Genomic DNA, 13068 nt, shown 5'->3' with positions numbered 1-13068 from the left:
TTACAATTAGAACTACGATACGTCTACGGCAGTGGTTCTTAATGCACATCAACACGGTGATGTTGATGCGCGGTTCATTTTGTGCACTAGTAAAATATATAACTATGTTTTGGATTTAAAAAAAATATATTTTATTTTTCCAATTAAATGTCTGTTCATACCTATCCAGCACGACCGGAATCCTGCAAGTACGGACAGTATTCTTTAATACATTCTATATGGACGTGCATGCGCGAATGGAGTATGAATACATCCATATAATGTACCAAAGAATACTATCCGCACTTGCAGGACACCTGCAGGATACGGGTCGTGCTGGATAGGTATGAACAGACCTTAAGAAGAATTCGGTGAATGCGCACATGAAACTGGTGGGGTTCGGTACTTCCAACAAGGTTAAGAACCACTGGTCTACGGATTGTCGGTGTTTATAATTTTCAAAGATGCTTCTCTTTATTTTGAACATATATTAATTAATATTGATCATTTTTTTATTCCTAAAATAATTATGATCGTAAAATTACAAACAAGAGATAAGAACGTCTTGTGACGAACAACTTTACGCGCGGAAATGACTCCCACATTGGGACGCGCAGGGGGCGTACAGGTGTCCTCTAGGAGCACGATATTATGGGGATCCGTGGACTGTTTTGGAATGTGTCGTAGGAGTTCTCCTGGTTCTATGTTCATCGTCGAATCGCAACCAGTTGTACGAGTTGGCGGGAGAAAAGCTGGAGACCAGGTGACGGGGTCCCTCTTCTACGTAAACGACTTCTGGCGTATGAAGGGGGTGGGAGCTCCAGGAACTGTACAGCTACTACTACTACACGTGGATGAATGCTGGGCAGGAAAGAAGAGAGGGTCTGGAGAGAAGAGAACGCATCTGTGCGTGCTCGCTTACAGATCTATATCCGGAGAGTGGGGGTAGCAGGATGCCAACCTAACCATTGGCATTGCTGCCAACTAAAGGGTCGATGAGGAAGACGTAGTGTTATAGTCTGTTAATACGCCAAAATGCAGTAGTGTTGCACTAGGCCTGTGCGGTGAGTTCGGTGATTATTGGTCACAAAGCGCTCGCCCGAAAGTTACTAAAATCTCAATAACGGAACATCTGGCAGTCGAAAAGTCCATCATAGTAACGAGAACTCGAATGCCAAATATTCCGCATTCGCGATTTTCATGACAAAAATTGTCTTTTGGGCGATCGCAATGTGACTAATAATCCAATTATCATGCGGGAGTGTAGTCTGCACCGGGCAACACCATTTTTGGTGCATATTCGTTGTACGACGGTCCTCGAGCGGCTACACGCCTCATTTCAATTTCTGTATATATACAACTTTCTTTATTTATACAGCTACCGCGAAATCCGTCTGTATATAGCATAAAATATGAGCCATAATTGGCGTCTCTTCGAATTCCTGTGAAATCAATGTATGTACCTAAAGGTTAACAGAGACAATGTGTGAACTTATCTTCTCTTTTGTAAGTCATGACTAGGCTTCGGCGTGACCTTGCGCACCGTTGTTCATTTTTATGGTGAACCTTTTTTTTGCTCTCTAGCTTTGTAGTTTGCCCACTTTACTGGAAAATAGCTCCAAAACTCCCATTTTTTGTTCCAAATGCACCCTCCACCGCCGAAGACTAGTCATAACAATTAACAAATATTTTTGGTGATACCACCCCTATCGACGCCACTGCAAAATGCCAGGCTTCACGTCAAAATAGATCATTTTGATCTGTTTATACTTCATAATGTTCGTAAATTGTTGTGTTTAAAATATAGTTACTTCTATCTCATTAACTTTTATTTTCGAAATAACAACGGGAACATTAAAAAATTGTGGCGTAACGCATTTTGTATGAATTGTTGTCAGTCAAAACTAATCATAATCGACCCAATCAAACTGCAATAGGTGACCCTGCAATTTTTTCCATTCATTTTTTTGAAGTGACGTTAATTCTTTTATAATTGAATTCATGTCACTTCAAAACTACATATTCCAAGAAAAAGATATGAAAAACTCCACTCTTTCGAAAATTTTGCCAAGATAAATCGATTGTTTGGAGGCACATGATATTAAAATCAATGGAATACATTTCAAAAAAATTATACAAAGTTAATTACATTATGAGTAGGGGGTTGTCCTGCATCCAATGTATTAATATCAAACAAAAACAGAAAAACTCAGTAGTACTGAGTAAATTACGAATTCTACTCACACCACTCTTCCATGTATAATGAGCGCAGGCTACCAGACAAATAGGTTTAAAATAATCTGTAATAACTTATTCCCACCAAGGTGGAAAATATCACATTACGGTATGGCAACAATGATTTCATTCAGAAATTGGATACCACTTGAAATTTTATAACGGCCGTTTGCAACTTTTGTTTTCGTAATGCTATAAATAATAGAAAAATATTCGAAGTACCCACAACTAAAGGTTCTCTAAAATGGAATACCTTTATTTTTATTAAATTAGGTACAATAAATCCCTCTCCCGTAAAAAATATATGTTCACGTTTTGGGACCGATAACCGTCGCAAAAACTGCTCCAGGATATCTACGTTTAATAGATTGAATATAAAGAAACATAAAATGACTAACATTTTATTATTGATACTAATAATATATTAATTAGTAATTAGTGGCAATTATAAAATGACTAACCATTTAATGGGAAATACATACATGTACTTATCATGTACAAGGTTATATGATACTACATATGTATGTATATACATATGTAGATGAAAAATTATCTGTTATTGCGTTTAAATTTCTGACTTAGAGTTTCCATTTGAAAATAATACAAAAACACAATCTGATATAAAATATTTTAATATAAAAATATTTTGTAAACTTTCATTTATGTACGACTATAACATTAAATATATTTATATCATATAAATTGTAACAATGTGTACTCAAACTGAACATCCTTTGGATATAATTATTCAGTCTTTTTTAGAAGGCTTACAGTATCCTGTAAATTTTGTGGAAGAAACACTCCTTTTTCAGTGATTATTCCAGCTATTAATGCAGCAGGGGTAATGTCGAAAGATGGATTCCAACAGTTTATACCTTTAAAATATCAAAGATTTATGACATAATTTAAAACATTATATTGTATTGTAAGTTATTTTTTAAAATTAAAATAATACCTTTCGCCGCGATTCTATGTTCTCCGATGTGGGTCATTTCTTTTTCAGGTCTTTCTTCTATTGTTATATGATCTCCGCTTACAATTGACATATCTATTGAGGTCAAAGGAGCGGCTACGTAAAATGGCACCGAGTGATGCTTTGCAAGCACGGCAATTTGATAAGTACCGATTTTATTTGCTGTATCACCATTAGCTGCCACCTAAAAAATATAAATACAAATAAAAACTTGAAATGATTTAATTTAATAAATATAGATATGTTTCGCTTTGTCATCAAATTATATTTGTATGAGCTTGTTTAATTTATGCATATATGTACAATATGAAGAAAATTACCCTATCAGCTCCTACAATTACGGCTGTAATATTCCTCGTTTTCATTAATGCTGCCACCATACTATCTACAATTAAAGTAGAAGGAATTTTTTCGTGAACTAGTTCGTAGGCTGTCAAACGAGCACCTTGATTGTACGGTCTTGTTTCAGTACAATACACATGATCTAAAAATAAAATCATCATTACAACTCCCAAGCATATGTGAGAATAAAATTAGCCAGACTTAAGTTTAGCATCAGTACCTAATTTTTTCTCAGAATGTATAGAACGAATCACACCCAAGGCAGTTCCATAACCGGCAGTCGCCAAAGAACCGGTATTACAGTGGGTAAGCACTCTAATACTTTCTCCGGACGTTTGCTTTATGATTCTTTCAGCTCCAAATTTTCCAATAGCTTTATTATCGTTGATATCTTTCTGAAGCATATCTTCTATTCGAGTAATAAATCTGAAATTCGACAATATAATCATAGAAACTTACAAAATGTGATAGGTGAAATTACTTTCTTAAACTCAAATGACACCTCTCTTTCATATCTTCGGCGGATACAAATTCGTCTTCGTTTAAAGAATTTGAGAATTCGATTAAATCATCAGCAGCTAATTTAATATTAACAGCTGTAGGCCTAGCGGACACCAAATAGTTTAATTTACCTTCAATCTGAAATGTTAGACAGAACAATAATAATTGAATTTTGCTATGGTAAGTAATGTAATGTTTATTTCATGATTACCATACAATGTCTTAGTGAGATAAAAATATTTCGATGTATTACATAGAATGCGCACAGTATGTTGTGTAAATGAAATTGTATACAAAGTTATCATTATATGACTATGAAATGAATTATAAAAATACCTCTTGACGCATGGTCTTCTTATCACTCAGTGGTTCGTTGACTAGTTCTACGGCTAACGATAGGCAACCGACAATGGCAATGGCGGGGGCACCTCGTACCTAAAATTATATTTTCAAATATTATAGGTTATGTCTAGCAAGTTTCCATACGGCTGAAAGTCGGTACGAAATTCATAAATCTCCATGCATGCAATGAGAGAAGATATATTGCAATATAATTTACACACTGAATTTTAATATTAAAATTCAAAACAATTGAAGTTTAGAGGAAGTAATAAAAAGTGAAAAAGAAAAAGGCGACAAAGGAGAGAAAAGAGAAATGAGTTGAGCAAATGAGCTGAATGAGAAACATGTGGCAGAGTAAACAATGGTGGCTCATGTAACCTGCATCTTATGTATGACTTTCCAGCCATCCTGCACGTGTATGACCGGCAGGTATCTGGTGTGTTGGGGCAGCGCCAGCTGGTCGAGCACTGCCAGTGAGCCGCGGCGATAGCGGATCGACTGCAGCGAGGATTCCGGTTCGGCCGCAGACATCGCGACTACCGACTACCGACTGCGATCGCTAGTCGACTGCCGACCGCTAACGCCGCTCGCTATCGCCGACTGACACTAGCGGCTGACACTCACGTCTACCAACTTGGCTTCGTTCGGCAACCTGCAAACAGGATGGCAACGAGCAAAGTTTTTTACCTGTCTTATCAACCTAATTATTTTTCATCAAGTCTACTAAAGCAACTATGTCACAATTTAATTTAATAACAATTTTAAGCAATTCATCATTTCCGTCGCTAATTTATACTTTCCGACTTTCTGTCTCTCCTAAAAATGAATTCTAGAAAAAAAATCAAAAAATTTACTAAATTTAAGGTCTGTTCATACCTATTCAGCACGACCCGTATCCTGCAGGTATCCTGCAAGTTGCGGCCGGATGTTGTCGTGGGTGGGCGTGCTTCGCGGTGCAGCTCTCTTCGCGTGTAAATCCCTGGCGCTCTTTGGGACAACTGAATCCGATAAGTGGCAATTTTTACTGCACTGCTCTGTTTATACACAGGTATAATGAGCGCACATAATTTTTGCACATGTACACGGGCAGCGATAATATAAAAACAATAATCGCATCAGGTACTTTTATTGTCACAATGTTTCGATAGTTGTTCATTGTTTCGATTCAATTCATATTTAATTTAATTTAAATTGCATTTGCATTAGTGAATTATAGCGCACAGAGAATGCCAAGGACTTGATAAGAGCACCGCGACCTGAGGTGGGTCTCTGCTATCTCCTGTATGAGCGTATTGCGCAAGGCCAGCTGCTGCCTGGTAATGCTTAAGTGCGGGTCCGGCAGCAGCTGAAAGACAGAGGGGTTTTTAGTGAGTAAGAATCTCACACTCCCCCTGGAATTCAGGCTGGGGGGGGGCCTATGCAAGGTTTTCCCCTCTCACGTAAAAAAAAGTGTCCTGCAAGTGCGGATAGTATTATTTGGTACATTATATGGACGTATTCATACTTCATTCGCGTATGCGCATTTACGCATTCATGCGCGTCCATATAGAATGTACTAAAGAATACTGTCCGTACTTGCAGGATTCGGGTCGTGCTGGATAAGTATGAACAGACCTTTATAGGTACTGGACGGACGCCAGGGGTTCTCAATCGAGATGCCACCTGATGTCGTGATGTTTGTATAGCTCGTGGTAAGCGTCGGCGTAGTTTTCCCCCAATGGTGCCTGCTGATCGTCGTCTGTGGTCTGGTCTCTGCTGATGATGGCTCTGCTCTGTCTCCCTCTCTCGTACCGTGTGCGTATGTAAGCGTGATGTTGGGAGATGGAAAATGGAGATTGAAAATGGTGGGAGATTGTATATAATGACAACAGGTCGTAAATCTGTTTTGTATGCAACTATATTTCAAGTTAAATGTATAGAGAGCAAGCGGGGGGGGGGGGGGGGGGGGGTTGTATACAACGGTAGCACGTGTGCTTAAGGTTATGCACCAAGCATGCGTGTCTGAGTTGTCTGCCTTCGGGATGAAGACAAACCAGGCTTCCTCAATACGCCCCGGACGCATACTGGAGCTGGTTTTCAAGTATCGTCAAACATCACCAGTCTCGAACTGGTGATTCGGGATCGAGGAAACGCACCGCTTAGAAGCAGTGTTCAAGCGGCGACGGTTGGAGCGGGAATGTGGTTGGCCGCGCCTCAAGGTGGCCAGCACAAAAAACATCGGCCAGCTCGTGGGTCGTAAGGCCGACCATCAGACAATTGGTCTGAGCAGGTACATATATTCATCTTTGAAAAACTACATACATATATACAGTATGGCTCGGTAGTTGCGTTTATGTTTAGCACCGAAAGGTTTCGGGTTCGATCCCGTGCTAATCTTTAATGCTGCTGAATTAGACTTGGATATTTGTGACTCCAAGTCGATCGTTTCTTATTAGAGTTTGCCAATTTATCTGATATTCATTGAAACGGTTCCAACAATTTGGCAAAATACATATGTATACATATACATATGTATACATATACATATATATTTGTTTTTTCGTAAAAGGCACTATAACATTAAATTTTCAAAATTTGTATAATTTTTGACAAAAATTATATGATTTTTTTTAGATTTAATAACGGGTTTCCGGAAACCCGTGGAAACCATTAGGGCGACAGCTCTGATATATCTATGTAAAATAAAATATATGTATATGTATGCAGTGGCGGACTGGCCATACAAGCGAACATGCCCGATGGCATGTGGGCCCCACTATCTGTTAGAAAATATGGGCCCTCAGTAAAAGTAAATAACTTTTTAACTATTTATAGGGTATTGCAACTTTGGGACCTAAAGTTTGGGTATTTCAACAAAACAAATTTCTTACGATATACACAAACAACTAATACCTGCTTTAACAGCCCAAGGATCGGTTAACTTTTTTTATTAGGCTCGAATCGTGTAAGTTTCAAAATTTGCGTGGGCCCATTTCCAACGTCAATATTATGTATATACCAATACCTATGTAACAACTAACTACTGAAATATAAATGGGAATAAAAAAATTTTCGTGAATAATATTGTAGGAATCTCGTCGTCGTCATCGTCATCGAAACCTTCGAGAATACTCCGCAACAACAAACTACATTCCCGAAACCCAGACGATATGCACCTGCAGTCGTTATATTAAACTCAGGCGGAACGCCCCTACCAGTCGAGTGGAACCAAAACGGTCGAAACACGCCGCCACCATTAAAATACATCGAGCGGAAAGGCGCCAAGCATTCCAGAAAATTCGACGCCTCGACGAAAACAAAATTCCTCTCGTACGCGTCAATAACCACTTCCATCAAGCATTCCAGAAAATTCGACGCCTCGACGAAAACAAAATTCCTTTCGTACGCGTCAATAACCACTTCCACCAAGCATTCCAAAAACACTATAAAAGGAGGTACAACCCAAACCAGACCAGTCGACCCACAACAGCAAGCGTCGACACACAGCACCAGACGAGTCGACCCACAACAGCAAGCGTCGACACACAGCACCAGACCAGTCGACCCACAACAGCAAGCGTCGACACACAGCACCAGACCAGTCGACCCAGAGCAGCAAGCGTCGACACACAGCAGCAGACCAGTCAACATCCAGCTCCTGACCAGCCACCACTTCACTACGCGGACTTGGAAGAACAACCAGCCAGCAACACACTGCCGTATCCAGCGACTTGCCGAACATAGCTGAACGCCGAGCCAGCGACACTCTACCATATCCAGCGACTTGCCGAACATAGCTGAATGCTGAGCCAGCGACACTCTACCATATCCAGAGACCGCTGAACGACATACTTTTGCCCACAAATACCATACCTTTGTACAACCATAGGCAAACAATAAAACTTTATAAAACTAGCACAACAGTGTTTCGTTAGGCCGGGATACGGTCAACACACATGTAACCCGCCTACATTGGTACTACTCCGACGTGATCTACGCAACCTTCTGATCATCCAACAGCGCTGTCAACACATCGCTACCCCGCCTACATTGGTGACCCCATCTTTGAATCACACAACAGTGTTTCGTTAGGCCGGGATACGGTCAACACATCGTACCCCGCCTACAATATAAACAATTTTGATAAGACGATTCATCATCAACCAGCGATTTAAATTTACTCCATACTTTCAAAATATCATTTGATTATACTTCGATGATATAGTAAGATTTAAATACACAATTTTAAACAGTTTCCGAATATAAAATCTATTCCTAATCTAGACATATCCATGTAAATAGAAATATAGGATAGGAGCCCCCTCCCCAAAATCCCGATTTTCGATTAACATTAATTGAAAATATTATGCATTTTTTTCAGGGACGTAATTTGGGGGGGCCATAGGGGGGTACTCGCCCCCCTAAATTAAGGAATAGTGTGAATTTAGAAAATATTATGAATTTAATGATTAATGAGATACTATGGATCTATGAATGCTACGTTTATTTCTTATGTACATATGTTATTTTTGGGTAACTAATAAAATAATCGCTGTTATGTGCTTTGAAGAAAAACAAAACAAAAATTTATCTATTGTTATTACGTACTTACATATGTACATAGATAAAGTGAAAAGACAGTTGGTAGAAATTAAGTTAATTGATAGATTTTGATGACTCAGTTTGATGGTCGATTAATGTTGACCATGTGAAGATTTGTGGAAAAAAATTTTCGACTGTGGCGCTTTTTCCTCTTTTTTTTGCATTTTTGCACTTGTCGCATGCATAAGTACATTATGTAATTCTTTAGGATGGGGGTCATTAGTTCCATGACCCCTCCCCCCTGGATCCACCAGTGGTTTCACAAAATGGACAAATTTTCGTACTGTAACAATAATAAAAGTAAGTATTTCAATTTGTTACAGTGTGTTCCAACATAATATTAATTTTGGTTTAAATATTGTATGTGCATATATATATATATATACAGTAACGGGCGATGAAAGGTGTCCACCTCGAAAAAACTCATATTTTCTTGTTTTTCGGACTTATAAACGATTGTATTTATTTTTTTTGTTTATTAAAATTGCATTTATGAAGTTTGAAAGAAATTCAAGTAGTAATGCGAAGAAATTAAAACGAAACTATAATGTTATTCAAATTATTAGGAGTCGGTGATGTATGGAAAAATTTAGTAGTGTAATTAAAAAAAAATTTTTTCATAAAACTCATGTATTAATAAAAAATCTAAAAATCACATTTCATTTATTATAATAAAACTTATATATAAAATTTATTTCAATATTTGATTGGCCCCCCCTTATTTTTTTTATTAGCCTCAACTCTTCGAGGCACTGATTTAATTAAATTTTGAATATATTCATCTGTGATATCGTTATCCCATATATATTTTATTTTTTCAATTAATTATAATTTAGAGGAAGGTTTCTTATTATTAATTTTAGAACCCATTATAGCCCACAGGTTCTTTATTGGGTTCAAATCCGGACTGTTACCCGGCCGTTCCAAGGGCGAAATGCCACTTTCCGCAATGAAGTTCTTGACCTAAAATTTTAGATAATAACTTAATGATATATTTTTATTTTTATTTGTTGATTAGGATACATAGCAATAAAAAAAAAGATTACTTACAGTTTTGGCAAGATGACATGGTGCAGAATCGTCTTGAAAAATGCATTCAGATTCCCACGCATAGTGCATTTCTATTGCTGGTATCAAATGTTCTTTTAAAATTTTTTTATATGTTTCGGCGTTAACTGTCCCATCAATTATGGCCAATGGACCCACCCCATGGAAAGAAAAACATCCCCAGACCATCTGGCCCGCACGGTGTTTGACCGTAGGCTGAATACATTCGTCACTCAAACGTTCGCCCGATCTTCGTCGAATGTAGTGGATGCCATCGGACCCAAACAAATTAAATTTGCTTTCTTCCGAGGAGATAACACGCCTCCAGTCCATTTCCGTCCAATTAATAAATTTTTTGGCCCAATTCAGTCGTTGCATTCTCATTTTCTTGGTCAAAAATGATTTTTTCGCCGGTATCCTGGCAACTAAACTGTATTCTTTAAGGCGACGACGTACAACTTCGACGCTGATTTCTTTTCCCCCAGCTGCTATAAGCTCCGATCTAATTTTCACAGCACTTTTGAACCGGTTTTTGTAGACACATTCTTTTTAAGGGTCTATCTTCGGCGGAGTTGGTCTTTCTGGGCTTTCCCGATCCTTTTTTCCTCTCTAGGGATGCTGAATTTTTATATTTTCTTATTCAATTAAGCACAGAGGTCTTACTGCATCCTACTTTCTGAGCGATGTAGCGAGAACTAAATTTTTCTTCAGCCAGAGTTAGAATTATCGCTTTATTCGCTTCGGTTAATTGTTTTACACCCGACATATCGTACACAAAATCACTTCAAAACGTGCTAATCCTTCGAAAAACAGTGGTCAACTGTTTGAATACCTAAAGATAAGGATCCTTTTCAACAAAAAAAGGTCTTTTACCTGAACATCTGACACGCAAAAAAAATGTACACAAGCTTTTGTCCCTTTTCTATGGGTGGACACCTTTCATCGCCCGCTACTGTATATATATATATATATATATATATATATATATATATATATATATATATATATATATATATATATATATATATATTTTTTTATATAAAACTTTAAATTTCTTCTTTTTTCAATCATTTCATTTATATTGAAAAAAATGCATTCCGTTATTTATTTTTTGTCAGACATTAAAAATGATTTCTTTAACTGAATACAAGATAACAAATTGAAATTGTAATCATTGCTATTGATAATATTTATTTAAAAGCAATTAAATATATATGTATGTAGACGTAATATTTCAAAATATGACTAGGTCTCGCAACAAATTTATCTAGAAACTCATATCTTATTTACTAATGTAACAAGGTGTATAAAAACAAAAAGTTATGATACGTTGCCTTTGATTTTCATTAAAATAAGTTTATGTTCAAGTTAATCGATGAAGATATTAGTTTGTAATTATATACATATTTTATGTAGATATGGATTGCTTAGACTTTGTCCTAAGGAATATTGGTGTTTCAAGGAAAAATCGTAGATGTATAGAAAAATTGAGATTATTAAAGTAGAGCCAAATGGAATTAAATAAATGACCATTCTACTCCAGACTTCGTTTTTGTAAGTAAATAAAATTCTTACAATATACATACATATGTTTTTAAAATAATTTTCATTCATAAAAAATATTTAAATATTGTACATACATATGTATTCTATGTATGAATGTACATATGTACATATATGTATATATGAAACGAAAAAAAAGCATGAAACATTATACGTACATATGTATGTATAATATATAAACTGGCGAATTATAATGTTTTTTACAAGCTTTTTTGTTTCTAAGATGAAAAAAAATGTTCACATTTTATTGCGACTAAAAAAAACCAGAGGTTCACAACATTTTTTACGCCATTTGGCGTAGAATATGAAATGAAATTTTCATTTGAAAATTTAATTAATCAATACTTCAAAAGTTTTGAGTATGATATTTTATATGTTGTGGCTATTTGCAGGTACCATATCTGCAAATTATTAGCTATTTGCATGCGCATGCGCGTGAACTGTCACTGTCAGCGTGTTTACTGTTAAAATTTTGTTTTAAACCTCTTAAAATTTAGTTCGAACTCGTAAAGTGACGTAGATTAAAAAATATAATCCAAATTAGTTAATATTATTAATTGTTAGAAAATTATTATCATATATGTACATATGTAACGAATAATACCTACATACAAGTACAAGCCGCGAACTAGCTAAATTATATAAATCTATAATAATAACGTGCGAAATTTATTTGCCTCATGTATAATGAACGATTGATTAAACAAGTTTAGCATACATTAAATCGGTCTCCGTGACGAACCGGAATGTTAAATTACATAAAACGCAAATATCGGAAGGCAAAGATCGAAAATCGAAAGATCTTAAGTCGAAAGATAAAAAAGGGTGCATGGTAAACGGTACATACTCACTTAATTTGCGCGAGCAAGATACAACAGGAACAAGAGGAACAGGCTTTTCCTCCCGTATTAATGTGCGCGCGCAGAATACTGGAGGAAAAGCCTGTTCCTCTTGTTCCTGTTGTACCCTGCTCGCGCAAATTAAGTGAGTATATACCGTTTATCATGTACCCTTTTTTTTATCTTTCGACTTAAGATCTTTCGATTTTCGATCTTTGCCTTCCGATATTTGTGTTTTCTGTAATTTAACATTCTGGCTCGTCACGTAGACCCACATTAAATGTAAGAAATTATAATCGGATTATAAGTTCACGCGCATGCGCAGAAGGCTTTGCGCCTGTCACAGATATAGTACCTGCAAATAGCCAATAATTCGCAGATATAGTACCTGCAAATAGCCACAATCTATTATATATGGTTTGATTAATTGATATGGAAGAAAATTATAATAGTTCTGAAAACGTAGTTATTTATTTAAGTATGTTAAAGTCGTTTTTTAATTTTTATAGACAACTTGCACAAGACCTATTGAAGTCATATCGATGATTAGATCTTTAAAGATTTAAAGAATAGGTTTTTGATTGAAAGCAAATGAAATTACAGTTTTTTAATACAAATTTTCAGGTCGGCTAACAACTGCTTATAAATAAATTGGTATGTAAATGT

The 13068-nt window shown here is 36.5% G+C and overlaps 1 protein-coding gene across 1 annotated transcript; it reads right to left on the bottom strand.

Annotated features, from left to right (window-relative positions):
* Positions 1–2829: 2829 nt before the first annotated feature.
* LOC143913191 (methylthioribose-1-phosphate isomerase) lies at positions 2830–5717 on the bottom strand. Its single transcript, XM_077432840.1, has 8 exons — positions 5249–5717; positions 4751–5024; positions 4367–4465; positions 4032–4168; positions 3750–3955; positions 3508–3671; positions 3170–3371; positions 2830–3089 (listed from the first exon to the last, which is right to left on the bottom strand). The coding sequence occupies exons 2-8, from the start codon at positions 4901–4903 to the stop codon at positions 2959–2961; spliced, it is 1092 nt and encodes a 363-aa protein (XP_077288966.1). The 5' UTR covers positions 4904–5024; positions 5249–5717; the 3' UTR covers positions 2830–2958.
* Positions 5718–13068: the final 7351 nt, after the last annotated feature.

The sequence above is a fragment of the Arctopsyche grandis genome, chromosome 6 (genome assembly GCF_051622035.1).
Source record: "Arctopsyche grandis isolate Sample6627 chromosome 6, ASM5162203v2, whole genome shotgun sequence".
Taxonomy (NCBI): domain Eukaryota; kingdom Metazoa; phylum Arthropoda; class Insecta; order Trichoptera; family Hydropsychidae; genus Arctopsyche; species Arctopsyche grandis.
Note: the sequence above shows the minus strand (reverse complement) of the source record. Positions and strands in the feature narration are given on the sequence as shown.